Source organism: Podarcis pityusensis (assembly GCF_964106645.2).
Source record: "Podarcis pityusensis genome assembly, chromosome: 2".
NCBI classification, from domain to species: domain Eukaryota; kingdom Metazoa; phylum Chordata; class Lepidosauria; order Squamata; family Lacertidae; genus Podarcis; species Podarcis pityusensis.
In genome coordinates, this window is record NC_138029.1 from 122,001,990 (window position 1) to 122,029,533 (window position 27,544).

At 48.9% G+C, this 27,544-nt stretch overlaps 2 protein-coding genes across 2 annotated transcripts; one reads left to right on the forward strand and one right to left on the reverse strand.

Annotated features, from left to right (window-relative positions):
• Nucleotides 1-40: 40 nt before the first annotated feature.
• PSMB9 (proteasome 20S subunit beta 9) lies at nt 41-10,179 on the reverse strand. Its single transcript, XM_080993363.1, has 6 exons — nt 10,031-10,179; nt 5,132-5,199; nt 4,576-4,707; nt 1,637-1,766; nt 1,419-1,560; nt 41-399 (listed from the first exon to the last, which is right to left on the reverse strand). The coding sequence occupies exons 1-6, from the start codon at nt 10,064-10,066 to the stop codon at nt 272-274; spliced, it is 636 nt and encodes a 211-aa protein (XP_080849489.1). The 5' UTR covers nt 10,067-10,179; the 3' UTR covers nt 41-271.
• A 149-nt stretch (nt 10,180-10,328) lies between these two features.
• TAP1 (transporter 1, ATP binding cassette subfamily B member) lies at nt 10,329-27,104 on the forward strand. Its single transcript, XM_080991927.1, has 11 exons — nt 10,329-12,222; nt 13,320-13,434; nt 13,543-13,673; nt 15,846-16,051; nt 17,466-17,663; nt 19,111-19,239; nt 19,792-19,980; nt 20,605-20,778; nt 21,877-22,036; nt 23,555-23,691; nt 24,593-27,104. The coding sequence occupies exons 1-11, from the start codon at nt 11,703-11,705 to the stop codon at nt 24,839-24,841; spliced, it is 2,208 nt and encodes a 735-aa protein (XP_080848053.1). The 5' UTR covers nt 10,329-11,702; the 3' UTR covers nt 24,842-27,104.
• The last annotated feature ends 440 nt before the right edge of the window (nt 27,105-27,544 follow it).

The following is a 27,544-nucleotide window of genomic DNA, read 5'->3' on the forward strand; positions in this document are numbered from 1 at the left end:
CGGTGGACAGCCTCTGTCCCATGGACCACACGGGGCACAGTTTTTCTCTAGCAAAGTTTATTACTGTCAGCGGAGGGGGGTGCACATTGGAACTGATAAGGCAGGAGACAGGGAGGCCAACACTAGGGGGAGCCAGAGCCAAAGGCAGGCTGCTGTAAGTAAGAAGGAAGGGAGGTGGGGGCGCACTAAGGCTGGTGGGGCAGTGCCCCCTTGTCCAAATGGGCTGCCCTCCACTAATGGGAATAAAAACAAAGAGGGGAGGGGAGAAAATTCATTCGTCGTAGAACTTGGGAATTTCGTCTCCCACGACAACTTCCTCCTTGACACCCTCTTTGGTGATGGTGGCGAGGTAAATGACGCCCCCGCTGGATCCGTCCCGGCACATGGCAAGGGCAATGGCTGAAAGGAGAGGGAAGAGAAAGGAAAAGGGGCATTTAAATTCAGCTGATGCTGTAGAAAAAGCTTTGAGGACGGGGATGATATAATAAAGTTGTTGTTGTTGTTGTTGTTGTGGCCTATCAGCACTATACATTTAAAACAGTATCAAAGCACTTTAAACCGTTGAGCCTTCTCCCAAAGAATTATGGGAACTGTAGATTGTTAAGGGTGCTGAGTGCTGTTGGGAGACTTCTAGTCCCCTTGCAGAGCTACAATTCAAAAAGTTCCCTTGGGAAGAACAGGGATTGATTGTTAAACCACTCTGGGAATTGGAGATTTGTGGAGGGAATAAGGGGTCTGGGAACTGTAGTTTGGCAAGGATGCTGAGAGTTGTTAGCTCTCAGTATCCTTACCAAACTACAGTTCCCAGAATTCTTTGGGGGAAGCCATGATATTCTAAAGTGGCATCATAGCACTTTATATGCCCAGTGCAGACGGGGCCCTGTTGCTTTTATGGAGCCACTCGCATAGCTATAGAAACCACAACCCATTTCTAGGAAATACAGTGGTACCTCAGGTTAAGAACTTAATTCGTTCTGGAGGTCCGTTCTTAACCTGAAACTGTTCTTAACCTGAGGTACCACTTTAGCTAATGGGGCCTCCCGCTGCCGCCGCGCGATTTCTGTTCTCATCCTGAGGCAAAGTTGTTAACCAGAGGTACTATTTCTGGGTTAGTGGGGTCTGTAACCTGAAGTGTCTGTAACCTGAAGCGTCTGTAACCTGAAGTTTTTGTAACCCGAGGTACCACTGTACTGCTATTTTCTCCAATGGTTAACAACGATTAACAGTGGTTAACAATGGTTCTCCAAACTGCATCTTTCTGAGCTACTTTTCTCCAATTTTTAGTCAAAACCTGCACCTTCTGTAAAGATGGGACTAGACTTTCTAGGAGTCCAGCTTTGTTTCCACCTCTCCACACCCCCCAAAAAAATGTCCCTGTCACGCCGCCACCCTGAAATGGACACAGCTTAGACGGCTACCGTTCATGGTGAACTGGCGGCATTCCTCCCGGCTCATTCCTGGCTTGTAGGCAGAGTCCACGTAGCCGTAAATGTAGGTGCTCCCGGATCCGCCAATCGCAAAAGGCTGTCGGGTCAGCATCCCGCCCAGAGTCCCGTACACCTGGAAGGTAGCAGAGAATGAGCGGAGCAGGTGGGATGCCAGAAACCATCCCTGGCCCATCATTCTCTCTGCTTACCTGCCCGCCTTTCTTGGCGTCCCATCCTGCCACCATGAGGTGAGCCGAAAACTCCTCCTTGTACTTGTAGCTGATGTTTTTCACCAAGGTGGCTGCGGCCAGGACCAGCGGAGGACCCTCCATGTTCAAGCTGCCAGGGAGACAAAAAAAAGATTAGGTAGGTAGGTAGATAGATAATTTATTACAGTCGAAGACCAGCTTATAAAACACACTCGGGGGTACATTCCCAGAAAGAAAACAAACAGTTAAAACAATGTACAACAATAAATTTAAAATTTATAAATGCAATAAACGTATAGACACTTAAAACTTTAAGATAAACTACCGCAGAGAGATGACCCAGAGTCACCCATGGAAGCGAGTTTGGGGATTTTCTTCATGAACTAGTTTGAGTCGGGGGATGGTCTGCACCTACAGATCTGTACACAGAATCTGGCGACCATCCGGGTCGTCTTATGATCTTTGCCTAACAGGAAAATGTCAATTTTTTTTGCTTTTCTGGGAGGTCAGCAAGCCTCACCAGCAGGGGATCAATGGTCTCACTACGTGCCTCTTCGGAAAAGGGACATCTAAAGAACAAGTGCTCTGGGCTTCCTATCTCCCCCAATGAAGAGGCGCAAAGTCTCTGAGCATATGGGACTTTTTAAAAGGATCCTTCCAGGACCAGTGAGGGCAGAGCCGAGCTTCTGGCGAGTGTGAAAGCCCTTCTTGCATTAGGTAAAAATGAGGGGAATTGGGTCCTGCAACAAAACCACAGCAGTGCCCTGCATTCCTGTTCAGGGTTCTACCCAGCCAGCCAGCCATGCCCTTTTTCAAGATATTCCATCACATTCCCTCTCCTGCCTGGTTTTCCACAGACACACCTAGCATTCTGTGTCTTCTGAGCATGCTCAAACCTCACTGGCCTGTTTTTTTCGGGGATGCCTTTCCCCCACCCTTCACATTTTCTCCCCTTAAAGCAGCCTTTCTTGACCTGTGGGTCCCCAAATGTTGTTGGACTACAACTCCCATCACCCCTAGCTAGCAAGGCCAGAGCTCTGGGATGATGGGAGTTGTAGTCCAACAACATCTGGGGACCCACAGGTTGAGAATCACTGCTTTTTCGTATTTCTGCCAAATTTTGGGGGTCCCCTCCACCTCCGTAAACCTGCTGATTCTCTCGTGTGAGAATAAGAGCATTGATCTTGCTATTTCTATATAGGATATGCTCCCCTCACTTTAAAATACACACTGGACGTGAAGAGGTCTGCACAAGCCCCTTTCTCGTGTACAGTGCTATCTTGGAAGTCGAACGGAATCCGTTCCGGAAGTCAGTTTGACTTCCAAAACATTGGAAAACAAAGGTGCGGCTTCCAATTGGCTGCAGGATATCTCGTAATAGCAACAGCCTTAACGGCTGAGTCTGGAGTCTCCTTTTCTGGGAAATCAGGTGATAACGGAGTAGAGAGAACAGAGAGCTCTTCCTGCTTTGGCCACTAGAGGGCGGTTCAGCACCAACAAACTGTCTTCTTTCTTCCAGAAACCAGGCTGAGTTCACCTAACATCTGAATCAATTGCCAGGTGGCTTAAAGATGGGGTCCGCCATCTTGAGGCTTGCAGCTGGTAGTAGGCTAGACCTCAGGGCCAAGACCCAGCCCCCACCCCACTCATTACCATCTAGAAAGCAGCAGAAAATGGTGAAAATGGCAAAATTGTGGGGGGGGGGGGGAGCAAATCATTGAGGCTGGTCACCACAGCATCCTCCCTTTATTATTATTTTTTAAAACATGTTTATAGCCACATGAGTCCAGATGCTCATTTTCTTTATACAGTGGTACCTCAGGTTAAGTACTTAATTCGTTCCAGAGGTCCGTTCTTAAGCTGAAACTGTTCTTAACCTGAAGCACCACTTTAGCTAATGGGGCCTCCCGCTGCCACTGCCGCGCGATTTCTGTTCTCATCCTGAAGCAAAGTTCTTAACCCGAGGTACTATTTCTGGGTTAGCGGAGTCTGTAACCTGAAGCGTACGTAACCTGAAGCATATGTAACCTGAGGTACCACTGTATTTTTTCCCTTAAAAATATATATTACTCTCTCTTTTTTTTACAACAAAATTATACTTGTGTCCAAGCAAAGGTGCTGAGCACAAGGAAAACAGAAGGAAACTCCATTTTATTCCTGTACAGTCATACCTCGGGTTGAAGTTGCTTCAGGTTGAGCGCTTTCAGGTTGTGCTCCGCAGCAACCCAGAAGTAACGGAACACGTTACTTCCGGATTTCACCGCTCGCGCATGCGCAGGCGCTCAAAATGACATCACGCGCATGTGTGGAAGCGGCGAATCGTGACACACGCACATGCACACACGTGGGTTGCGTTTACTTCAGGATGCGAACGGGGCTCTGGAATGGATCTTATTCATATCCAGAGGTACCACTGTAGTAGTTATGGTGCTGCACTTTAAAATGAGAAACTGTACATGCTCAGAGTATTTATTTCTTAAAAAAAATAGGAGTAGCCAATTTTCTTTGCCGTTTACTCTAGGTTGGAGAAACTTTCTGGCTGGGGAGACCAGATCTTTATTAGACCCCCGTCTCTGACAGCCAACTGTGACAGGCGGGCTGGGTGGACAACGCTCCTGTCAATCATATGATTGACAAGTGGGTAGTCCCACCCACCTGTCATAGAATCAGAGTTACATGAGGATCATCGAGTCCAACCCAACCCAGGAATCTTTTGCCCAGCGTGGACCTCGAACCCACAGCCCTGAGATTAAGAGTCCCATGCTCTGCCAAAACTGCTGTTAAAATGGAACGTCCCCTCTCTTGTTTTTGCAGTGGTTTCCCTGAAATTCACCCGAGCTAAGGTGACGCTTGGCCACTGTGTAAGGTCCTTTAGAGATGGCACCTGTGGCTGGCAGCCTGCCCCCTCCCTCACCTGAGAAGCTGACACTAGTGCTCACCTGTGCAGCTCTAGCTGGTAGTTCACCATGTCAGCAATGGCCTGGGCATCCGCTGCCGAGCCAGAGAGGGCACAATAAATTCGGCTGTGCAGCCGCTCCAGTTTGTTGAAGACGCAGTTCACCACGGACTGCCTGGGAGGAGATGTCAAAAGCACAGTGTGAAAGGAGAGAGAGACATTACAGTGGCAAAAATCAACATTCCCACAACTCTAGAAAATCCCACAAATATTTCAACAGAGGAAATCAGAGGTGGGCATTTTGGCTCTCATGCACGGCTTGGCACACTTCACGTGGTTCCAACTTTGGAAGCCAGCCATTTAACTGGACAAGCAACTAGTCCTGTGGAAGGTGGATTTCCATCACGCATTCAAGGAGGCCTCGTTTGGACAAAGAGATACGCATCTCGGAGGAAGGAAGCTCCCTCCCAGAAAAGTAGCCTTGGAAATGTTACACTGCCCTGCGATTCCCCACCATCGGGTGGAGAGGCCAGACATTAGACAGGTGTACACAAACACACAAGCACCCCCCCCCCCTTTCTCAAACGCACAGCACTCACCCTGCAGATACTCTGGAGTCAGATCCAATCACCACCCCTCCGTCAAACTCCACGGCCATGATGGTTGTCTGCAGAAGGGGAAAGAAGGGGGAGTTTTTTTGTTTTTATAAAAAATTATTTAATCGTTTTTTCAATACAAACAACAACCGCAAAGACACATAAAACAAAAACCATTGTAACACTAATAACACAATTTGACAATTCAGATTTGAATACTGATATACCGTCCGTATAGTTAAAGCTATGGTTTTCCCAGTAGTGATGTATGGAAGTGAGAGCTGGACCATAAAGAAGGCTGATCGCCGAAGAATGGATGCTTTTGAGTTATGGTGCTGGAGGAGACTCTTGAGAGTCCCATGGACTGCAAGAAGATCAAACCTCTCCATTCTGAAGGAAATCAGCCCTGAGTGCTCAGTGGAAGGACAGATCCTGAAGCTGAGGCTCCAATATTTTGGCCACCTCATGAGAAGAGAAGACTCCCTGGAAAAGACCCTGATGTTGGGAAAGATGGAGGGCACAAGGAGAAGGGGACGACAGAGGACGAGATGGTTGGACAGTGTTCTCGAAGCTACAAACATGAGTTTGACCAAACTGCGGGAGGCAGTGGAAGACAGAAGTGCCTGGCGTGCTCTGGTCCATGGGGTCAGTCGGACATGACTAAACGACTAAACAACAACAACACCTTTTAAACAATATTTCCCCACCTCTCCTCCCCTACTTCCCACCACCGTCCGCCTTATCACTTAAATATTCCCTCCAGATTTCTTCACATTTACCCATTCTTCATTTGCGACATGCAATTCGTTCGTATGTAGCTAGTCTGTCCATATTATCAATCCATGTGCTCAATGGAATCTTTTTGCAGCTCTTCCAGTTCATCAAAGCAAGTTTTTTTGTTTCTAATATGGCATGGTACATCCATTTTTGTGTGACCCCTTTTAATCTCCCACGTTTCCGGAATATAATTTAGAATTAAATTCAATTCCCCTAAATAACAAGGGGGAGTCTTGACTTTTTCAGGGGTGACTGGTGCCCCTTGGAACCAGTAGGGCAGCAGGCCAGGAGCCGAACAGAAGGTGGCGCCAGAACCAACTAAGTCTGTTACTTGTCCCTCCTCCCCATTGAGTTTGACAAGGGCAACACTGAGACTAGCAGGTAGGCAGGTGGAGACTGGTGGGGCAGGGCCCCATTTGCCCCAGGGAAGCAGACTCCATGGAGATCTTTTGCAAAGGAGAAGAAAGGGAGGGTAGGGTTTTCATCGGTGCTTGGAGGCCCTGGCCCTCTGGCACTGATAGTTTTACACTTGTACAATCAGTGAGACAGCTGGATTCTAAATGGAGCCGGGTTATTCTTATTCTTATTATTAGGCTACTGTAGAGAAGAGAGGATAAAATACTGCTGGTTCTTGTTTCCAACATTTGCTTCAAACATACCTTTAAAGAAGATTGGAAAATGTTTATTGAAAAATGGGAAATAACTGTGTATAGCTGAAAACGCTGGCAGCGTTAAAAGAAATTCAACAGTGTAAGTAAGTTTCGGTGGATGCAATAATGGAATACTGAATGGTATAATTTTTGTAAAAGATGCAGGGGTTTATGATACGTAAAATGAACCATGAAAAGAGAAGAAGGGAAGTCATAGATATTTTAAGGATGTAAAATGAGTATTTAAAACGGTAAAACAGAACATTTAATAAAAATTATAATAAGAATACAGTAAATTGGTTGGCTTTAAATCTAAAGAGGAAGCCGGGCTTTGCAATCTTGCAGCAGTGAAGATGCGAGTCAAAAGACATACCATATTTTTGGCTCTATAGGACGCACCCGAACATAGGACGCACCTTGTTTTAGAGAGGGAGAACAAGAAAAAAAATTCTCCCCCTCTCTGCGCAGCGCCCCTTCAGCGAAGCGGCAGGAGAAACGGAGCCCCTTCCATTTCTCCTCCCACTTGGCTGAAGGGGCGCTGCGCAGCTCTCCCTCTCTGCTGAAGCCAGGAGAGTCTTGCTCTCCCGGCTTCAGCGAAAGGAACCCGAAGCCTGCGGAGCGCAGCGGGAACTTGCGCTGCGCTCCGAAGGCTTCAGGCGGCTATCCCTGAAGCCGGGAGAGTGAGAGGGGTTGGTGTGCACTGACCCCTCTCGCTCTCCAGGCTTCAGCAAAAGCAACGGGAAGCCTCCGGAGCGCAGAGGGAGCGCTCCCTCTGCGCTTCGGAGGCTTCACGTTGCTATCGCTGAAGCCAAGGAGCCTGCATTCGCGCCATAGGACACATACACATTTCCCCTTAATTTTTGGAGGGGGAAAAGTGCGTCCTATAGAGCGAAAAATACGGTAGTTATGTGCTACCATGGATCATTTATTTTCTTCTCTTTCGGGCCTATTAACAGATCCATTTTGCAGGGATATAAATATTACTATTATTATTATTTGACATCCAGCAGGGCAAACGAGATGGAACCAACGCGGAAGAAACTTTTTATTTGAATACCACTATGCCCCTCGCACCTCATTTTTTCTAGCATTCATTAATGATGCTGATGGGGGGCGTCCCTCCTTCTCCTCCCCCCACCCAGGCAGCATCAGGTGGCTGAAATGCCCTTACGTTTCCCACAATGCACCTGGCAGAACATCACTCTGCGGCATTCTGGGAAACTGAAAAGGGGGCTAGATGCAGCCGCCCAGGGCTGCTGAAGAGTGCAACCACCACATCTAGGGGAGACCACCTGAAACCCACTGACAGGGAGGGGCGGCTAGCAGAGGACCCTCAGACCTGGAGCCAGACCTGGGCTGAGGGCAGACCCATAACACTGCCCTCTCCATTAACCAGCGTAAAGGTAAAGGTAAAGGGACCCCTGACCATTAGGTCCAGTCGTGGTCGACTCTGGGGTTGTGGCGCTCATCTTGCTCTATAGGCCGAGGGAGCTGGCGTACAGCTTCCGGGTCATGTGGCCAGCAGGACTAAGCCGCTTCTGGTGGTGAACCAGAGCAGCGCACGGAAACGCCATTTACCTTCCCGCCGGAGCGGTACCTATTTATCTACTTGCACTTTGACGTGCTTTCGAACTGCTAGGTTGGTAGGAGCAGGGACCGAGCAACGGGAGCTCACCACGTCGCAGGGATTCGAACCACCGACCTTCTGATTGGCAAGTCCTAGGCTCTGTGGTTTAACCCACAGCGCCACCTGCATCCCTATTAAACTGCATACTTCTTGCTTATCTGTCTTATATGCAGCATTATCCGCCATTGCCTCTGCAAAGGAGCGAAATCCATTGGCTGGCACATCCGCACAGAAGACGGCCAACTTTATTCCTGATTGCATCTGTTTTATACGAAACTGTTTCGCCAGTTGTATCTGTTGCTACAATATTTCTTATGTAAAAGGCAGATGATATTAACCTCCTGTTAATATCCCATTGAGTTCAATGGGACTTACTCTCAGGTAGACCTCCATGTATAGGGGTACCACCCAAATGCATAGATCTCTAATAATAATAATAATAATAATTTATTATTTATACCCCGCCCATCTGGCTGGGTTTCCCCAGCCACTCTGGGCGGCTTCCAAAAGAATATTAAAATACAATGATACATCAAACATTAAAAGCTTCCCTAAACAGGGCTGCCTTCAGATGTCTTCTAAAAGTCTGGTAGTTGTTGTTCTCTTTGACATCTCTGTGCAACAATGTCTGGAGGTGAGGTAGCTATTGGCTGTGTTTAAATTGTGGGGCTGATTCACCAACCAAACCGGAAAAGCTTCTGCAAAATAATAAATATGAATAATGGGGGGGGGGTGTCCTCAGTTTGAATTAACTGATACAGATCATAGAATCCGGGGGGAATATTAACTGTTCACCGCACAGAGCTCTGGGCTGATTCACTTTGATCTCAGCTGCTTTTCATCCATTTGGGGAATGTGTGTAGTGCAGGCATAGGCAAACTTGGCCCTCCAGATGTTTTGGGACTACAATTCCCACCATCCCTGACCACTGGTCCTGTTAGCTAGGGATCATGGGAGTTGTAGTCCCGAAAACATCTGGAGGGCCGAGTTTGCCTATGCCTGGCCTAGTGGGTAGAGCTTTGGCCCTGGCAAGGTCACACCAATTCTAACCATAGCTGTCAACTTTCAGATTTGAAAATAAAGGATCAGCGGCCTTGAAAATAAGGGATCAGCAGCCTCACCTGTCCCGGGGACAGTCTACGGGATATATAACAATCCGGGATAGCAGCGGGAAGCAGTGGGAAACGGTGCTGGAATAAGGGAATTTCCCGCAAAAAAAGGGAAGGTTGACAGCTATGATTCTAACAGATAAGTCATTTAATGTTGGGGAAACCTTTCTCCCTGCCTCGGTTTCTCTGTAAAATGCAAACAGCTGTGCCTATTCCTTCCTCAGAGGTTTTCAAGCAGAGGTTGCAAGGCCATCTGTCATGGGTGCTTTAGCTGAGTTCCCTGGGGTCTACAAATTCTACGTTTCTGCGATTCTATTACTATTCTGTAGGGGATATGGGAAGAGGAAGAATGATGTACTTTGACAGGCGAATATGCCAATAGGATTAGAGGGGGAGGAGCCTCACTCTGAAAACAATTTCTGCCTTGCAAGAACCCACCAATTTAGTAAAATAGTATGGGCAAAAAAATTAAAAAAAAAAAATTAAAAGTGTGGGCGAGATCCGTGACTGTTGGTGGTGCAAAACTGCCCTCCTGCCTCCGTTTTTCCTAACATGAAACGGGTGAATGTACCTTAAGCCCCCTCCCCGATTTCGCTCTCCCCCTACCCATCTATATCCAGCCCCCTATTTGGGGGGAGCGACCCCCCCCCAAAAAAAGGGTTCAGGGGCGTTTGGATTCCTGCGAATCCTAGGCAAACCCCACCCGCCACGCAACCAGGACACACGCAGAGATACTCACGCCGGTGCTGATCTTCTGCGGCCCGCGGTGGTCCATGGTGGCCCCCGACCCGCAGCGCTGCAGCTTCTTCCGCGGGAACCGACCGAGAACGAAAGTGACAGGGGACGCTGTCGCCTGCAGAGCCGCTCGTGGTCGCCAGAGGGCGCCCCTCCTCGCGTTAAAGTTTAACCTGCGAGGAAGTCGCCATCCGGCTCTGAATGGGGCGCGGTGGGGCGGTGGCCAAGGCCGCCTTTGCTGCCCCTGGATGGGGCGCTGGGTCTTCAGGCATCCCAAGCCGCTTCCCCAGCGCTCAGGTTACTGGCAGCCAGCTCTCCGGAGCATGCTGGACACTTGATCCTCCGGGGATCCGCTCCAGAACCTGTTGCCAATGCCGAGGCTCACATTTCTGAATGAAAGAACGCGTGTTAACCCTCCGGCATGCGGAATAATCGCGATGGCGAGAGTGGTCCAGAGCATGTGCAGAGTACAAGGCCTTCCTCGCACAGATCGAGGCTACGGGGCGGGGCAGATGGGGGGATTCGCACGTGCAAGGGACGCCCTGCACGCAGATGGTGAGAGAAGGCGAGAGACATCGTTGAGCATTGGGGTTGGACTACAGGATCTCTGGGGTGCCCTACCAGCTCCACGATTCCCCGGTGCTCAGTCGACGGCTCTGCTGCATCCGTGGCGGCGGCGGCGGCCGTGTGCCCTGGCGAGTGTGCAAACGCACCTCCCTGATATTCTGTGCAAGAAGCACGTGTGGACGGGCGGACACGCGTGTTTCTTTTTTCCAAATGGCAATAAATCGAAAAGTGGAATGTAAATGCACTAGCCAGATGCAGAGTGTGTGTTTTCACCCCTAGGAAACTCCCTCCTACTTTTTCCTGCTGCCTGACAAAATCCAACTGGTGAAGCTTGCCCATTGCATCTCCACGCATCTAGTAGGAAAAGCTTCACCGGTTGAATCGCCGCCTGCCCTGCAGACATAATTTATCCTGCCAGAGACACAAAGCCATTTGCAACTCCCTTCCCCCTCCAGTCCTTTCTAACGGGCTGTTTCCTTCTCGTCCTCCAGCCCTTCCCACCTCTGAGATATTTCTGAACGACCAAATTACTTTCGTTTTCCACTTCCCAGAAACGGCCGCGCTTCCCTGAAGATCCGAGCTGGTCAGAGGGGCTTTCCAGAGAAGAGAGGCGCGGCTGACGGAAGGCTGCAAACCTCTCTCCCCTTTTGACTCCACTTCCACTTTTAGCTCCCAGGATATACAGAACACACCCGAAGCTGTTCCTTTAAAAAACCCCTTTTTTTTAATTCCCTCGCGCAAAGAGGCGCGAGAGGCGTAGGGCCGCCAGAGGGCGCGCCGTCGCCCTTCCTTTTAACCTCTTTTAGCGACGTCGATTTGCAGCAGAAAGAAACTTTCCGGCTAGATCAGCTCCGTCCTCCGTTGGGAACGGAGAACTGGGTGCGCGGCTGCAGATTTGCTGCGCGTTGCGGCGGCGGCGGCTGCTTCTTCCTTGGGCGCCGTCGTGATGGTCTGCTGCTTTTCCCCCAGATGAGATTTTTGGCCTGATCCGGATTCTTGATTGATTTCTTTTTCAGTGGGGCTTTCCAGAACTGCACTTTGCCGGCCTCTCCTCCGAAGGCAGCTGCTCCTCTCTGTCTCTCTCTAGGATCCTGCCAGCTGCAGAGAAGATGAAGCCCTCTTGGCTGCCCTGGGTCTGGATCCCCCCAGTGGCGCTCCTGGACTTCTTCGCCCTCCGCCTGGCCTGGCATCTGCTGAGGCTGCCCTGCTGGAGCCCCCTGGTGGCGTCCTGGGCCGCTGCCCTGGCGCGGTGCCTGCTGCTGACCCTCTCGGCTTGTGCTGCCACCTGCTGTGGGGGACCCGGGGGCCCAGGGGCCCTCCAAGACAGCCTCCTGCCTGCAGCGCTCCTCCTCAGTTTCCTGGTCCCCTGCTACACAACCCTGCAATACCTGTTTCTGTCTGAAGGGGTCGCCCTAGAGCTGGCTCACGGCTGGGCCCGGGCTGATGTGTTTGCCCTCAGCTATGTTGTTGTGGGGGCATCGGCCCTGTTGTGGCACCACCTCGCCCCCCACGAGAAGGGGGAGGTGGAGACGAAATCTTCTGCGTCCTTTTGGCGCCTTGTCGCCACCATGAGGCCAGATGTGCTGAGGTTCGTAGCCATCGCTGTGCTGCTGGTGGTCTCGTCCTTGGGTAAGTGAGTGGTTGGGGGTGGTTGGGGGTCTCAAACCTATCCCCTAGGGGGATATTCATTCTAGCCCCCTTCCCAGCTCTCCCTCCGGTGCAGAGTTTTACTTGTAATAATAATAATAATAATAATAATAATAATAATAATAATAATATATTTATACCTCGCCCATCTGGACAGGTCTCCCCAGCCACTCTGGGCATCTCCCAACAGAATATTATTAATAATAAAAAAGCGATGAAACTTCAAACATTAGAAACTTCACTAAACAGGGCTGCCTTCAGATGTTTCCTAAAAGTAAGAATTACCCCTCTGGGTCCGTCTCTCTCTGCATCTTGAGGGTGTCTGTGCAGCGAGACGAGTGGTTTGCTTGTGGGAAGCCACCAAGAAACCTGATATCCTTTTCGTATTCATCCAGCCTTTTTCTTTGGGAAAGTTATGTATGCTCCTGATCCTCCCAGCATCTTGTAGCAATGAGTCCCACAGGTTAATTGTAGTCTAGATCATGTGTGGAGGAGTGCTGGTAGGTGTTTGTCTGACCTGCTGCCGGCTGGTTTCAATTTATTGGTTGTTTTCACCCAACACCATCTACTCAGATGCAACAAATGCAAATTTCAGCCAAGTCTCAGTATTCCTCGCCGCCTTTGATTTGAGGCCTGGGTGCAATTTCCTCGCAGCTTCAGGACTAGATTAATTTTGGTGCATGATAACAGAGACATTGCTGGGCTGGGCAAGTAGTAGGCCCAGGGGTGGCAACTTGAATAAAATATTGTGGGGGCCCAGGTAAGCCCCTCCCCACATAATCACATGACGCAGTATACACACACCTCAAATATTTTATTGTGGGGGACCGAAGCCCCCAGGTTCCCTAGGAATTGGCTCCTATGAGCAGGCCGGAATATACAGAGGGCTCTGGGTTGGTGAAGACTGAGTTGTAGCCTGAGAAAGGGGGATACACCACAGTCTAAGCCTGCTACACCCCACTTCTCACACCGAAACCGAAGCCTCCAGCTCCTGTTACCCCCACCTCCACCCCACGCCTACCATTTTTTCCCTGGGTTGCCCGAGTCCTGAGGGTCTCTCCCCCTTTTGTGTGTCGTAGGGGAGATGGCGATCCCGTACTACACAGGGCACGTGACCGACTGGATCACCGGTGAGGCCGACCCCTCTGCCTTCGAGAGAGCTCTCTGGATGATGTCCGCCCTCACCGTTGGCAGGTACGGAGCAGGTGGAGAGGTTTTAGGAAGGTTTTTTGGGGGGAGAAAGTGGGGTGTTGGAAGGCAGAGGTCCACCCTCCCTTTCTGACCTCTCCTTTTCTCTCTCAGCGCTCTGGCTGAGTTCCTGTGCGACTATCTCTACAACACCACCATGAACCACTTCCACACTCGCTTCCAGAGCAACGTCTTCAGAGCCGTCCTGCGACAGGAAGTCGGCTTTTTCCACGCAAACAAGACAGGTAAAACCAGACTCTGCACTGAATGGGACTTGTCTTTACGTTTAGGTACTCTTTTATTTTCTGGATGATTATTGCATCATTTTTTTTCAGATCGCTGCCTCGTGCTAATTTGTATCATTCCCCCAAAAACAATTTTAAAGCTCTTCTGGGGTTTTAAATCACCGTATTTTTCGCTCCATAAGACGCACTTTTTTCTTCCTAAAAAGTAAGGGGAAATGTCTGTGCGTCTTATGGAGTGAATGCGTGGTACCTGGAGCCGAATTGCCCAGGGGTGAAAAGCAGATCATGTTTTGTGTTTTTTTTTAAAGAGGGAAGTAGGTGTTGAAACAAAGCAAAAACGTGGTTACAAAGCACGGATCCACATGGATTCTCAGGATTTTTGCATTTGTTGTTTAGTCGTTTAGTCACGTCCGACTCTTTGTGACCCCATGGACCAGAGCACGCCAGGCACTCCTGTCCTCCACTGCCTCCTGCAGTTTGGTCAAACTCATGCTGGTAGCTTCAAGAATTTTTGCATTGGGTCACCCCAAATTCACTGTCAAATCACATATCATGTCTGTGGCCACAGCATGAACCACAAAAATCATACATCCACTGTTTCGTTCAGAATATTGTTTTTCTTGTTTTCCTCCTCTGAAAACTAGGTGCGTCTTATGGAGCGAAAAATACAGTGTTTGTTCATTGCTTTTATATGCCGCCTTTTCCTCCAAGGAGCTCGAAGGTGGCACACGTGGTTCTTCCCCATTTAATCCCCCCACAACTGCCCTGTGAGGTAGGCCAGGCTGAAAAGTAGCGACAAACCCAAGGCTTCAGGGCCCAGCGGGGACTTGAACCCTGGTTCCTTTTATTTTATGGCTGTGTCCACATAGTCGGCTTACAATGCAGTTAGCTCGTCCTTTTTCTCAATTTGGATTGAAGCTGGGGGGTTTTAGCGGTGGGGGAAACCCATCAAAATGTAGCATTTCCAAAGAAACAACAAGGTACTTATTTGGTGGCTCAAATCACGTGTAGTCTGCTTCCTGAACCAGCAGCGCTCGCCTCTACATAGTTCCATCCATATTTCAGACATCGTGATATATTGATATATTGCGATGTTTAGCTGCTGATATATCACTATGTTGAAATCCGGATATCGCCCAACCCCTAGAGCACAGTGGAAGTAGAGTTAAATGGGCGATTGCAAATCACCTTCAGGCTTATGTGAAAGGTGATTTGTAAATTGTAACAAATAAATATTTTTTTAAAAAAACCAAACAAAAACTACTTCCTCTGAAATGTGCACTTTCTGCCCCCAAATCCTGATGATGGCGGTGCTGGGCTCAAGGATCTAACCCCCCACGGGGAGGGGGATTTGATTTTTAAGGGGGGCAATTTGAGAATGTTTAGACCAAGTTAAAGGCCTTTTAGGCTTCCCCCACATGAATAGGAGTTTACTTTTTAAAAATAAGAATTATATGTCAGTGGGGGGAGGGGGTGGCATCAGGATTTTAGAGATGCTTAGGTGGGGCACAGCCAAAAAAAAGTTGGGAACCACTCATCTAACCCAACATAATTCAACACAGATCCTCATTTATTTCCGTGCTCATCCAAACAACACGTTTTCCTCAAAAGCTAAAAAGCAGGAGTGGATTTCAGCTGCTCTGGTTGGTTTGGAAAGTTTTCACATTCCTGGAAATGCAGAGTTGTCCTGCCTGGCCTCTGGCCTGGAATCTACTTGATCCCCTTCCCCTCCATCCTTTTTCCTTTCTCCTCCTGTGATGGAACTCCTATCTGGGGATTTCCCTGGCTTTTTTTCTGGCCCACGTAGGACCAGTCTGGATAGTTGGCCTTGGTGAAGATTTGACGTTTTCATCCCCAAAAAGTTTTTGATTTGAGTTTCTACTGAAATGAGGCTGCGTTTTAAGTTTAATGTTGTATTTTAATCTTGTTTTTAAGTTATATTTTAATCAATTGTTTTGCGCCTGGTGTTAGCCACTCTGAGCCCAGTCTTGGCTGGGGAGGGTGGGGTAGAAATAAAATTTATTATTGTTATTATTATCGGGGATAGAAGACATTTTATTTGGAATGATCCCCCCCACCCGGTTTTCCTTGCATATATTATACAGCTGTTGGGTCATCTTCGCTTACCTTGAACCTCTGCTGTCCCACCATCCTTGACCTCCTTCCTTACAGGAGACATTACTTCCCGGGTGACGACTGACACGGACACCATGAGCGAGGCCCTCAGCAGCGACCTCAGCCTGCTGATGTGGTACCTGATGCGAGGGGTCTTCCTCTACGCCATGATGCTGTGGCTCTCGGTGCCCTTGACCCTCTTCGTCACGGTGGCCCTGCCCTTCATCCTGCTGGTGCCAAAGCTCTCTGGGAAATTTCACAAGGTACCCAAATAACCAGGAGTGCCATGCAGGGTCCTGCTGGGCGTCATTCGAACTCGGTACCCCATCTCTTTCTCTCGACAAGGCTGTCGTTCCCCCCCATAACGGTATTCAGTGGTAATGGGCAGATCCACATTGTATAGAAAACTCCCCCTCAAATAATCCTGGGAACTGTAGTTTGTTGAGGGTGCTGGGAATTGTAGCTCTCTGAGGTGAAAGCTGTGCTTTTTTTGGTTTTATATCTTGATTTTATTCTGTGGACCGCCCTGAGACCCCCAGGTATAGGGCGGTATATAAATTCTAATAATAATAATAATAATTAATAATACTCTCAGGATTCTTTGTGCTTTCGATGTGGCTCTTCCTTTAGACTGCCCCTAAAAAGGAGAGCGAGAGAGACTCTGCCAACTAAGATCAACTGAAGTAAATGTGACCACCACTTAAGGGGCGGTTTCTGTGCTCCAATTTCCCTGCTTCTGCCCCCTACCGAAACTCGCCAATTTTTAGGATAAATGGCCGTCTTTTCAAAGGGACACAAGGAATATTTGGTGTTGCGTTGGAGGGGGTGCCAGGAAAATGGGAATTATGTCCCAAATGTGGTGGAATATAGCTACCCCCAAGTGTGTTTTATAAGCTGGTCTCCGACCGTAATAAAGTATCTAGCTAGCTAGCTATTAATGATAAATCAACGTGCTGTTAAGGTAAGAAGGGGAATATGCAGGAGAAATGATTCTGAGGAGATACGGAGGGTGTTTGTAGAATCTGTACTGTTTAGACGGAAAGGGGTCAAACCATCGCAAGACGTGTTGAAATTTTTGGAGGTTAGATAGTTACAATGGAATGGTCTTGGGGGTGGGGTGCTCATTTTTATTCTTATTTATTTAGGATTATTAAGGTAAAGGTAAAGGGACCCCTGACCATTAGGTCCAGTCGTGACTGACTCTGGGGTTGCGGCGCTCATCTCGCTTTAGTGGCCGAGGGAGCCGGCATACAGCTTCCGGGTCATGTGGCCAGCATGACTAAGCCGCTTCTGGCGAACCAGAGCAGTGCACGGAAACGCCGTTTACCTTCCCGCCGGAGCGGTACCTATTTATCTACTTGCACTTTGATGTGCTTTCGAACTGCTAGGTTGGCAGGAGCAGGGACTGAGCAACGGGAGCTCACCCCATCGCGGGGATTCGAACTGCCAACCTTCTGATCGGCAAATCCTAAGCTCTGTGGTTTAAGCCACAGCGCCACCCGCGTCCCTAGTTAGGATTATTACTTTGTGATTGATAGATAGATGATAGATAGATACAAGTTCCTTGTCCCGTTTCTTTTCTTTTCTTTTCTTTCTTTCTTTCTTTCTTTCTTTCTTTCATTCATTTTTTGCTTCCCCAGCGCCTGCTCCACTGACCCGCCTTTTCTCCTCTCCCAGAACCTGGCACTGCAGGTCCAGGAGTCCCTAGCCAAGGCCAACGAAGTGGCCACGGAGACCTTCCAGGCCATCTCCACCGTCCGCAGCTTTGCCAACGAGGACGGCGCCGCTCGGCGCTACGACCAGAAGCTGCAGGAGACCTACAAGCTGAACAAGTGGGAGGCCGTGGCCTACGCGGCCTCCATGTGGACTAGCGACGTAAGGGACCCAAAGTGCTCCAGTTTTGGTCGGGCGGGGGATGGAGATGGAGGCTGGAATTGGGCCACAGGGCTCTTGGGGGTTTCCGAAACAACTGGAAAGTGCAACCTTTGGGAAGGCTGAGAGAGGGAAGGATGTGGGGTCTCCCAGGGTGGATTGTGGCTCAGTGACAGCATCTGCAGAAGGTGGTGGGTTTGATACCTGGCACTTCCAGGGAAAGCAGGAAATGCCACCTCCCCCAAAAAAAAACTCCAATGAGCCACTGCTGGTCAATGTAGATCAGGGTGGTCCAACCTGCAGCCATTGGCCACGTAGCATTTTATGGCAGCAACCACAACAAAAACATATCTTGAAGCCTTAAAAAAAATAAGTTTTGTGTCATGCATCATTAACAAAAATGCATACACCTGTTTGTGTATTAAATTTGTTTAATAATTAAATCTATTAATTGCTTGTTTAATTATATATATTAATTATATATATTAAATACAGTGGTACCTCGGGTTACATACGCTTCGGGTTACATACGCTTCAGGTTACATACACTTCAAGTTACAGACTCCGCTAACCCAGAAATAGTGCTTCAGGTTAAGAACTTTGCTTCAGCATGAGAACAGAAATCGTGCTGCGGCAGCAGGAGGCCCCATTAGCTAAAGTGGTGCTTCAGGTTAAGTACACTTTCAGGTTAAGAACGGACCTCCGGAACAAATTAAGTACTTAACCCGAGGTACCGCTGTATATTCCAAACACTTTAATTTACGATATAGAAATGTAATTCACCTTGTGGCCTGCGTGGGTTTTGTACTCTTGCGGCCCACTTTGACCACCCTCGTGTCAATATCACTTAGCTAGATGGAAAGACCATTGTAAACAGTTAAAATCATTGGTAAGATTGGAATATCACTTGTAGTTTGAGGGTGAATTCTGGATACAATGGAGGTGTAAAAGATTTGGGCTATCATAAAAGATGCAGAAGGAAATGATTAATAACGGGACCCACAAAGGGGAGGATGGAAGTCCAGGAGATTCCTTGGAATCTTGTTTTTGATAATTGATATATGTATGTAAACTTTTAATTTGAAAAACCAAATAAATTTAAAACACACACACTTAGCTAGATGGACAAAGGATCTGACTCTGTGTAAGACAGCTTCCCTTCTTCCAGTTTAAACAGCTTTTTAGAACCATGAGGTCCGGCATATTATTTTGCCTTTAAGGGAAGGCAATGCGGCCAAGTGGCAGGAAATCTCATTTGCATGCAATAGGTGAATCTCACGTCACCTCTAAGTAGGGCTGGACGAGACCCCTGCCTGAAACACTGGGAAGTCGCTGCCAGTCAGTGCAGGCTATACTGAGCTGGACAGGCGACCGGTTTGACTCTGGATTGCTCAGCTTCAAGCATCCTTGGAGAGGAGTTTCTCCCTCAAGCCCCGTTTTCCCTTTCCAGCTCTCCGGCCTGGCTCTCAAGGTGGGGATTCTCTACTACGGAGGGCACCTGGTCACTTTGGGAAGCGTCAGCAGCGGAGAACTCGTTACGTTTGTCCTCTACGAAATGGAGTTTTCCACAGCAGTGAAGGTAAGTTTTTATTTTGGGGGCCAGGGACGCACAGCAGGGTTCAGGAGAGCAAAGACCAGCATAAAGGTAAAGGGACCCCTGACCAATGACTCTGGGGTTGCGGCGCTCATCTCGCTTTATTGGCCGAGGGAGCCGGCGTACAGCTTCCGGGTCATGTGGCCAGCATGACTAAGCCACTTCTGGCGAACCAGAGCAGTGCATGGAAACGCCGTTTACCTTCCCGCCGGAGCGGTACCTATTTATCTACTTGCACTTTGACGTGCTTTCGAACTGCTAAGTGGGCAGGAGCAGGGACTGAGCAATGGGAGCTCACCCTGTCACGGGGATTTGAACCACCGACCTTCTGATCGGCAAGCCCTAGGCTCTGTGGTTTAACCCACAGCGCCACCCACGTCCCTAAAGACCAACATAGGGGAAAGGAAAAGGTGCCGAGGTCCCTGGCGATATTTCCAGCTAGGTCTGAGAATCCGACAATACTGAATTTGAGGGACCAGTGACCTGGCTCCTCCAATGCTTCCTCCATCACAGATTTTCTCCTTCCCCTCTTTGCAGGCCCTGCTCTCCGTTTCTCCACGTGTAGAAAAAGCTGTGGGCTCCTCTGAGAAGCTGTTTGAGTACATCGACCGGACACCCCAGATTAGTTCTTCGGGGACGCTAACACCCCAGGATCTGCAGGGGCACGTTTTGATGCGAGACGTCTCGTTCTCCTACCCCGACCGGGAAGGCCCTCCTGTGCTGAAGGTATTTGGGGATAAAGGGAAGGAAGAAGCTGGGACTGAGGGTGGGGGGAGACAGAGTCCCAGGAAGGGGGCACAAAGAGAATGTTGGACAGACCAGGCGAGACTCTTAGAGAAGGAACCTGAATGGAATAAAGCTGGGTAGCTCAGTCAGAAGAGCACGAGACTCTCAATCTCAGGGCCATGGGTTCAAGTCCTGCACCAGGCAAAAGATTTCTGCATTGCAGAGGGCTGGACTTTTGGGACCCCCAAAACTGACATTGATAATGTGCAGTATATTTGAAACCCCCCCCCCAAACACTGCCACTGCTTGGCATGTTTTGTTGTTTAGTCGTGTCCGACTCTTCGTGACCCCATGGACCAGAGCATGCCAGGCACTCCTGTCTTCCGCTGCCTCCCGCAGTTTGGTCAAACTCATGCTGGTAGCTTCGAGAACACTGTCCAACCATCTCGTCCTCTGTCGTCCCCTTCTCCTTGTGCCCTCCATCTTTCCCAACATCAGGGTCTTTTCCAGGGAGTCTTCTCTTCTCATGAGGTGGCCAAAGTATTGGAGCCTCAGCTTCACGATCTGTCCTTCCAGTGAGCACTCAGGGCTACCTGAGCCTTATTCATTCTCTCCTGCCCACAGGGAGTGTCCTTAGAGCTGCGCCCTGGCACGGTGACTGCCCTGGTAGGCCCTTCAGGGTCAGGAAAGAGCACCCTTGTGGCTCTGCTGGAGCGGTTCTACGAGCCCCAGAGCGGGCAGGTGACCCTGGATGGCAGAGAGCTGAGCAAATACGACCACCGTTTCCTGCATGAAAAGGTAAGGGAGGATCTCGCCCCAGAACAGAGAACGAAGGTGCCTTTCTTGTATTTCAGCAGGTCAGGGGTGGTATGGGTTGTCTTCTCCTTTGCGACTCCCCTTATTTTTAGTTGCTTTCTCCAAAGCACATTCTCCATATCTTTTGAGCTCCTTTTGCAATCGGCATCATCTTATGCAACACAGGAAAACACATGTTGAGAGCAGAGGGCAATTTTCAGCCTTGGTTTTGCTTCATCGGCCTGTCAGCCTCCTTTTCTCCAGCTGGAGTCATTTTAGAACCACTTTCCAGTTCCATGCAAAGGATGGACTAATCTGTCATAGTTTAGTCCTACTGATGCTCAGTCATAGGTCCGTTCCGAGTTGTGCATATTATTAAAAAAAGAGTGCACAAAGTGTCTTCATATTGCATGCATTTTAATGCACCCCTAAGATGCATGCTTCTCAAGGCATCCATCTTTGAAACCCGCATTTAGTACACGTCTCTTACGGAAAGAATATTTTTGTGCAGATAAACTGTCACAAATGCTTGAGAAGTGCATTTTCCCCAATTTATCCCTAGTTCTGAAGCTTTCTTTCCTAAGAATTTTGTAACCTTGTGATCTATATTCTTATTGGATAGTTGTATACAGTGGTACCTTGGGTTACAGGCGCTTCATGTTACAGGCGCTTCAGGTTACAGACTCCGCCAACACAGAAATAGTACCTCGGGTTAAGAACTTTGCTTCAGGATGAGAACAGAAATTGCACGGTGGCGGCCGGCCCCATTAGCTAAAGTGGTGCTTCAGGTTAAGAAGAGTTTCAGGTTAAGAACGGACCTCCAGAACAAATTAAATTCTTAACCCAAGGTACCACTGTAGTTTGAAAATTCTTCAGTGTTTTTCCCCCCCTTTTAAAAGTGTGTGATCCAACCAGGACTTGCATTCCAGTCAGCAGCAAGTTTAGGCGTGTTGGATCAGTTTTGTGCACCGCAAGGGCAAGCCAAATGAATTCCTCTTCCTCCCTAGTCTACAAATGCACCGTTGGGTTCTCCTTGGCAATACCCTGGAATTTTAAAAAGTCTTCCCAATTCTCTAACGAACTCTTCTGCCCTCCCTGCAGGTGGCGCTGGTGAGCCAAAGCCCAGTGCTCTTTGCCCGGTCCCTGCACAGGAACATTGCTTACGGCTTGGGGGAGAAGAGCCGGGAGGAAGTGGCAGGGGTGGCCAGGCGAGTGGGAGCACATCGATTCATTGCCAGGATGAGCTGCGGCTATGACACAGGTAGGGACCCCCTCCCCAGACCCGCCCACTTCTCCAAATCCCCGTCTAACCCTGGTAAGGAATCCATGGGAGGGGATTGTGGCTCAGGGCCAGAGCAGATTCTCTGCATGCAGAAGGGTTCTGGGTTCAATCTGTGGCTTCTCCACCTTAACCAAAAGGATTCAGTAGTAGTAACCAGTTCTGGAAAAGACCTCTCCCTGTCTGGACGGGTGTTGCAAGTGTGGGGGTTTAACCTGGCTTGCACCGTAGGCTGATGCATCTGCACGAGAACAAGGTAGATAGAGGAACCTCCAAATGCCCTAGACCGTTCTCCTTGCACTGACCTGTGTCAGTGTCCTTCAGCATTTTTGACTGATATTCTTAGGGTTGCTGACCTCACTTCCTGCTTCCCTATTGAGAGCAGGCATGCTTTGGCTCTCTCTCCACCTAGGGTTGCCATATGTCCTATTTTTCCAGGACATGTCCTCTTTTTTAAAAAATGAGTGTGATCCATAGTTAAAAGCAGAAGTTGGCAAATGAGTCCTCTTTTTTTGCTCTTCAAAATATGGCAGCCCTGCTAGGAAAGACCCCCCTAGTTCTTTTTGTTTGGCAAATATAGATTTCCTTTAATAAATATTAGCTTTCTTGTTTCCTTAAAAAACACAAGAACAAAACCCTGGAGCTGAGCTGTAGCTATGGGAGAACTAGCATTTTTTTTTTTTTTGCCATGGGTGAAGCCTCCAGAGGGGCGTCATTGAGACTCCCAGCTTGTGTGTGTGTGTGCGTGCACAACTGTGCATCAGGGGGTGCCAAACTGGGTCTTTGACCCGGGTGAAATAAAGTCTGGTTTTGCCCCTGCCCTGGAATCTCAGTGCGATGGTACCATGAAACGCAGGCTCCTTTGTCAGGGATTCTGTTTCAGTTCAGCTTCTGCCAGCAGATGCAAAGATTTCGGCCCAGTCAACCATACATTCTTTGCTCTGCCCACTTTTTGCCTCTGGACCCACCTGTCACCAGCATGTGGCCCTCAGAAAGTTGAACCATCTGCCCCACAGCCCTGCCAGCCGTGGGATGGGGTAGCAATGGATCTGGGCTGGCCCAAAACATTTTGGCACCGGAGACAGACCCCTAAAGGATTCCCCCCTCCCCGCCAGGGAAGAAGGAGCAAGGGATGCTCTACATAAGGAAAAAGGCAAGGAGAAAGATCAACATCGGGACCCACTGCCCCGGTGAATCCTGCCACCTGAGGCAGTTGCCTCACTTTGCCTCATGGATGGGCCGGCCCCGCATTGGATATTGGTTGCCAAAAGGGAAGGGAAGGTCTTGAGTGTCTGATTTCTTGGCCACTTTTAAGCTGGACCTAGAAAGTCTCAGAGAACATAGGAAGCTGTCTGATAGTGATTCAGACTAAGTCTATCTAGCTTAGTAATGTCTACACAGGCTGGCAGCAGCTCTTCAGGGTGTCAGGCAGGAGACTGTCCTAGTTCTGATGGAAGCAAAGGAATTCCCCACTGCTGCCATTTCTGTTCCTCCCTGCAGATGCTGGAGAAACAGGGGGCCAGATCTCCGGCGGCCAAAGACAGGGGGTCACCATTGCCCGGGCCCTGATCCGAGACCCCCGAGTGCTGATCTTGGACGATGCCACGAGCGCCCTCGACATAGAGAGCCAGCAGCAGGTAAGATGGGCCCGTGGAGGGGTAGAAGCCCAGAGGCGTTGGATGCCTCTACTGTGATATTCTAGAAAAAGGGTCCAATACCTACAGAAATAGACGGTCACTGCAGCAGTTCCCCCTGTGGCTTTCTTGCCAGGCGGCCAGGAGGATAGACAGATGTTCCCTCTCCACCCTTTTTGTGGGAAGATTTTACAAGGTGGGGTGCCTATACGCTTAACACCATGCTTGATGGGGGAGGAATAAAAAATCTTTCCCGCAGCCTCTTTCATGTTGGGATGATGATGATCAGGAAGACCAAATTTTTTATTGCATTTTAACCTGTAATTTACATTGGTCCCCCCCCCCATTATGTTTTTACTGTAATTTTACTGTTGTTAGCCGCCCTGAGCCTGGCTCTGGCCGGGGAGGGTGGGGTATAAATAAATTCTTCTTCTTCTTCTTCTTCTTCTTCTTCTTCTTCTTCTTCTTCTTCTTTATTAATAAGGAATGGGGAAAATATATAACTTATCGTAAAAGCCATTGTAAACAGTTAAAATTGTTAGTAGGGTTGGAATAGCACTTGTAGTTTGATGCTGAATTTTGGACACAATGGAGAGGTAAAAGATCTGGATTCTCATGCAGGAGGAAATGATTAACAACAGGACCCACAAAGGAGGGGAGGGGAGTCCAAGAGATTGCTTGGAGTCTTGTTTTTGTGTTGCGAGCTGTGACTGTAAAATTATAATTTGAAAAACCAAATAAATAAATCTTATAAAAAAGAAAGAAAAGAAAACGCTGCTTTTCCTGATGTATGATTCATTTAAGGCACAGGAGCCCTCCAAAAGCAACTCGGGAGGCAACTGGGTTAAGGGGAAGAAGTTGGCTACCTCCCTGCCAGCAAACTCCTTTTTTCTTTACTCCGCAGGTGGAGAAGGAGATCTACGAAGGGGAGGCTCGCCACAGGCGCTCTGTCTTGCTCATCTCCCACCGCCTGCGCAGCGTGGAGCGTGCCGACCGCATCCTGGTCATGGAAGATGGGGAAATCCAGGAAGAAGGGACCCACCTGGAACTGATGGAGAAGAAGGGCGTCTACTGGCAGCTGGTGCAGAGGCAGCAGAATGGAGCTGAGGGCAGCAACAATGGCTTTGTGGACGTGGACCATGAGCATCTATAGTGGGTTCAGAACTGATGGAGGATTCCTGGCCTAGACCTATGTGGTCATTGACCATCATCACTTTTGGCAGGAGGGATGGGAAAATGCCTGGCATGCGCCCAATCCACCAGCCTGCAGCTTGTCACCTCAGCTAAGGCAAAAGATCTGAGGAGGCATAACCTTGCTAGGACCATTGCCTGTAGAAGGTCCCAGGTTCAGTCCTCTGTGAATAAGTAGAAACACTCCCTTGTCTGAAACCATGGAGACCAGCTGCTGCCAACCAGTGTAGACAGTACTGAGATTGACTGGCCCAATGCTATGAGGCAGCTTCCTCTCTTCCTAATCTCTCCGTGAAAATAGTAATCTTTATTTCAAGGCATCTCCTATATCTGAGAGGGCCAGCCCCACAAAATTCCAGCTCTTCAAAACACATATCTTTACATCTGGAGTTGTCCGTGTGTTTTGGGCCACATCTTGTGATCGATTATGTGGGGGCGAGGCTTGCCTGGCTCCCCCACCCCAAAATATTTTATTCTTGTTGGCACCCCTAGCGGAGGCCGTTCCTTATTTGTTAATCCCTACCTTATCATAGAAGATTGGCACAACTTGAGATTTTGAAACCCATGCGCGGGAATCAATGTTTATACGAAGGACATGCCAAAGTAGAGACCTCGATCCCATGATCCTCTCTGCCTCCCTTACATCAACCCAGAGGTGGCCCACCTCTGTTGTCTGCTTGACCGTCCTCTCACCCCACACTATCCCTCACTATTGGGGCCATCCCAACAGATTTTGCTGCCTGAGGTAAAAGGCAGGCCATCCCTCGCCCACTCCATGCACAAATGTCACTTGGGTGGGCAGTCGAGGCCTAACTGTAGCCCTGGCAACTGGGCAGCGTCCTCCATTTTGTTTTGTACACCATACTGTAAAAACCCGGTTAATGGCTTCAGTTTGTAGCCTTTCTAGGCCCTTTAAACCATGGGTAGGAAAAATGTTGCACCCTAGCAGGGACGATAAAGGAGCCAAACGACACCAAGGGGTTAAACCCAGAGAAAGAGCTTTATTCTGCCATCCCGGGTGGGCAGAGGAGCTAGTGTGATAAGTCACAAACAAGCACGAAGTTCACAGCCATTGCACATAGTTTTTATATCCCCTTCCAGTTCCCTCCCCCTTCTTCACGAGTCCTGCCCATGAGTTCCTCTGAGCATGAACAGAAAGCTGTCTTAGGACCATTTTTGGACTTTTCCCAGGAAAGGGGTGAGAGGGTTTTCAGAGTGTTCCCGTTGTTTCATTCTTGTGCTTTGGCACGGTTCCCGGACAGAAAGCAAGTTGCAGTGTGGTTCTTTAGCAAGGCCAAAGGCTCTGAGAAAGGCCTGAGAAGACAATGGGCTCTGTTCTCTACCTTGTTGCAATCTTTTTTAGTTACAGCAAGCGGAATGCTTAGCTAATGCTTTTTGTCTTAGAGGAAAATGCAGTTTTTAAAATGCTCGAGGCGAGGCTTTTGAGGCCTGGCTGGGGGGGAATTCACAGACAGTTTTAGGGCTTTTTGGGGGTAACCCTAACTGTTCCCCTTCAAGTTCTTGTGAGTCGCTTTAGAGGGTTGTGAATCTGAAAAAAGCAGTGGGCCAGGTGTGTGAAGAACCCTTTTTCAGGCCTGAGGGCCACAGTCCCTCATGGGGAGCCTTCCAGGGGCCACCTGATAGATTGGGTGTAGCAACGGAAGCGGCGCTTTCCTTTGTATGGTTACATTTTGGTCATACAGTACAAAGGTTTTCTGCAAAATGTGCACACTTCCCCTCTGTTCAGGGGTTGGTCACATCCATGCCGTACTTTCAAAACACTCACGTGCCATATAAACAGGCCCCACTTCTCCCAGGGTGCCAGGGTTAAGAGTGTCGGAGTAAGACCTGGCTTCAAATCCCTGTTTGGCCCTGAAGCTCAGCGGGTGAACTTGGGCCTGTCCCTGGCTCTCAGCCTAGCCTGCCTCACAGGGTTTTTGGGATAAAATGTGGAGGGGGAGAACCATGAATGCCACTCTGAGCTCATTGGAGCAAAAGGTGGAATGTAAATGTGATAAATTAAATTGGTAGGAAGTAGGAACTGTAGTTAAGAGAGCGAGGAGACTCCTCATAGAGGGACAAGAGATCAGCTTTGGGGGGGGGGGTGCCTTGGGCACCCGCTGCCTGGCCCACCAGCCCCTGAGGCAGCTGCCTCACCCTACTTAACGGCAGAACCGGCCACAGGTCTCGAGTGGACAATTTCCGTTCTGTATTACTCAATAACATGGAGAAATAGCAAGCAGGGAGTAGGAAGGAATGAGACAGGTTTTTAGGTTATGTTATGCCTTTAATAGGTTATGTTACATTCTGGAGTATGATATGTTTTTATAGATTATGTCTGAATAGGATGAGAGTGTTGGAGATACGTGCAAATGTGTATGTGAACCCGGTCTTTGGGTGGGTGTTTGATTTTCGTTGTTGTGTATACTGTGTATATACGGACAATGACAATAAATTTATCTTAAATCTTAAATCTTAGATTGAGAGCTCTCTGGGGGCTGTGCTCTGAGATGTTATCTTTTTCCTCAAACAGGTCTAGGCAACCGCTTAAAATGTTGAGGTTTTTGTTTCATTTTCCATAATTTTTTTTTGCTTTTGTGTGTTTCTTACGTGTACGAACAGAGAAATGTGCTTTGTTGTAGATGTGTATAAATTAAAACACACT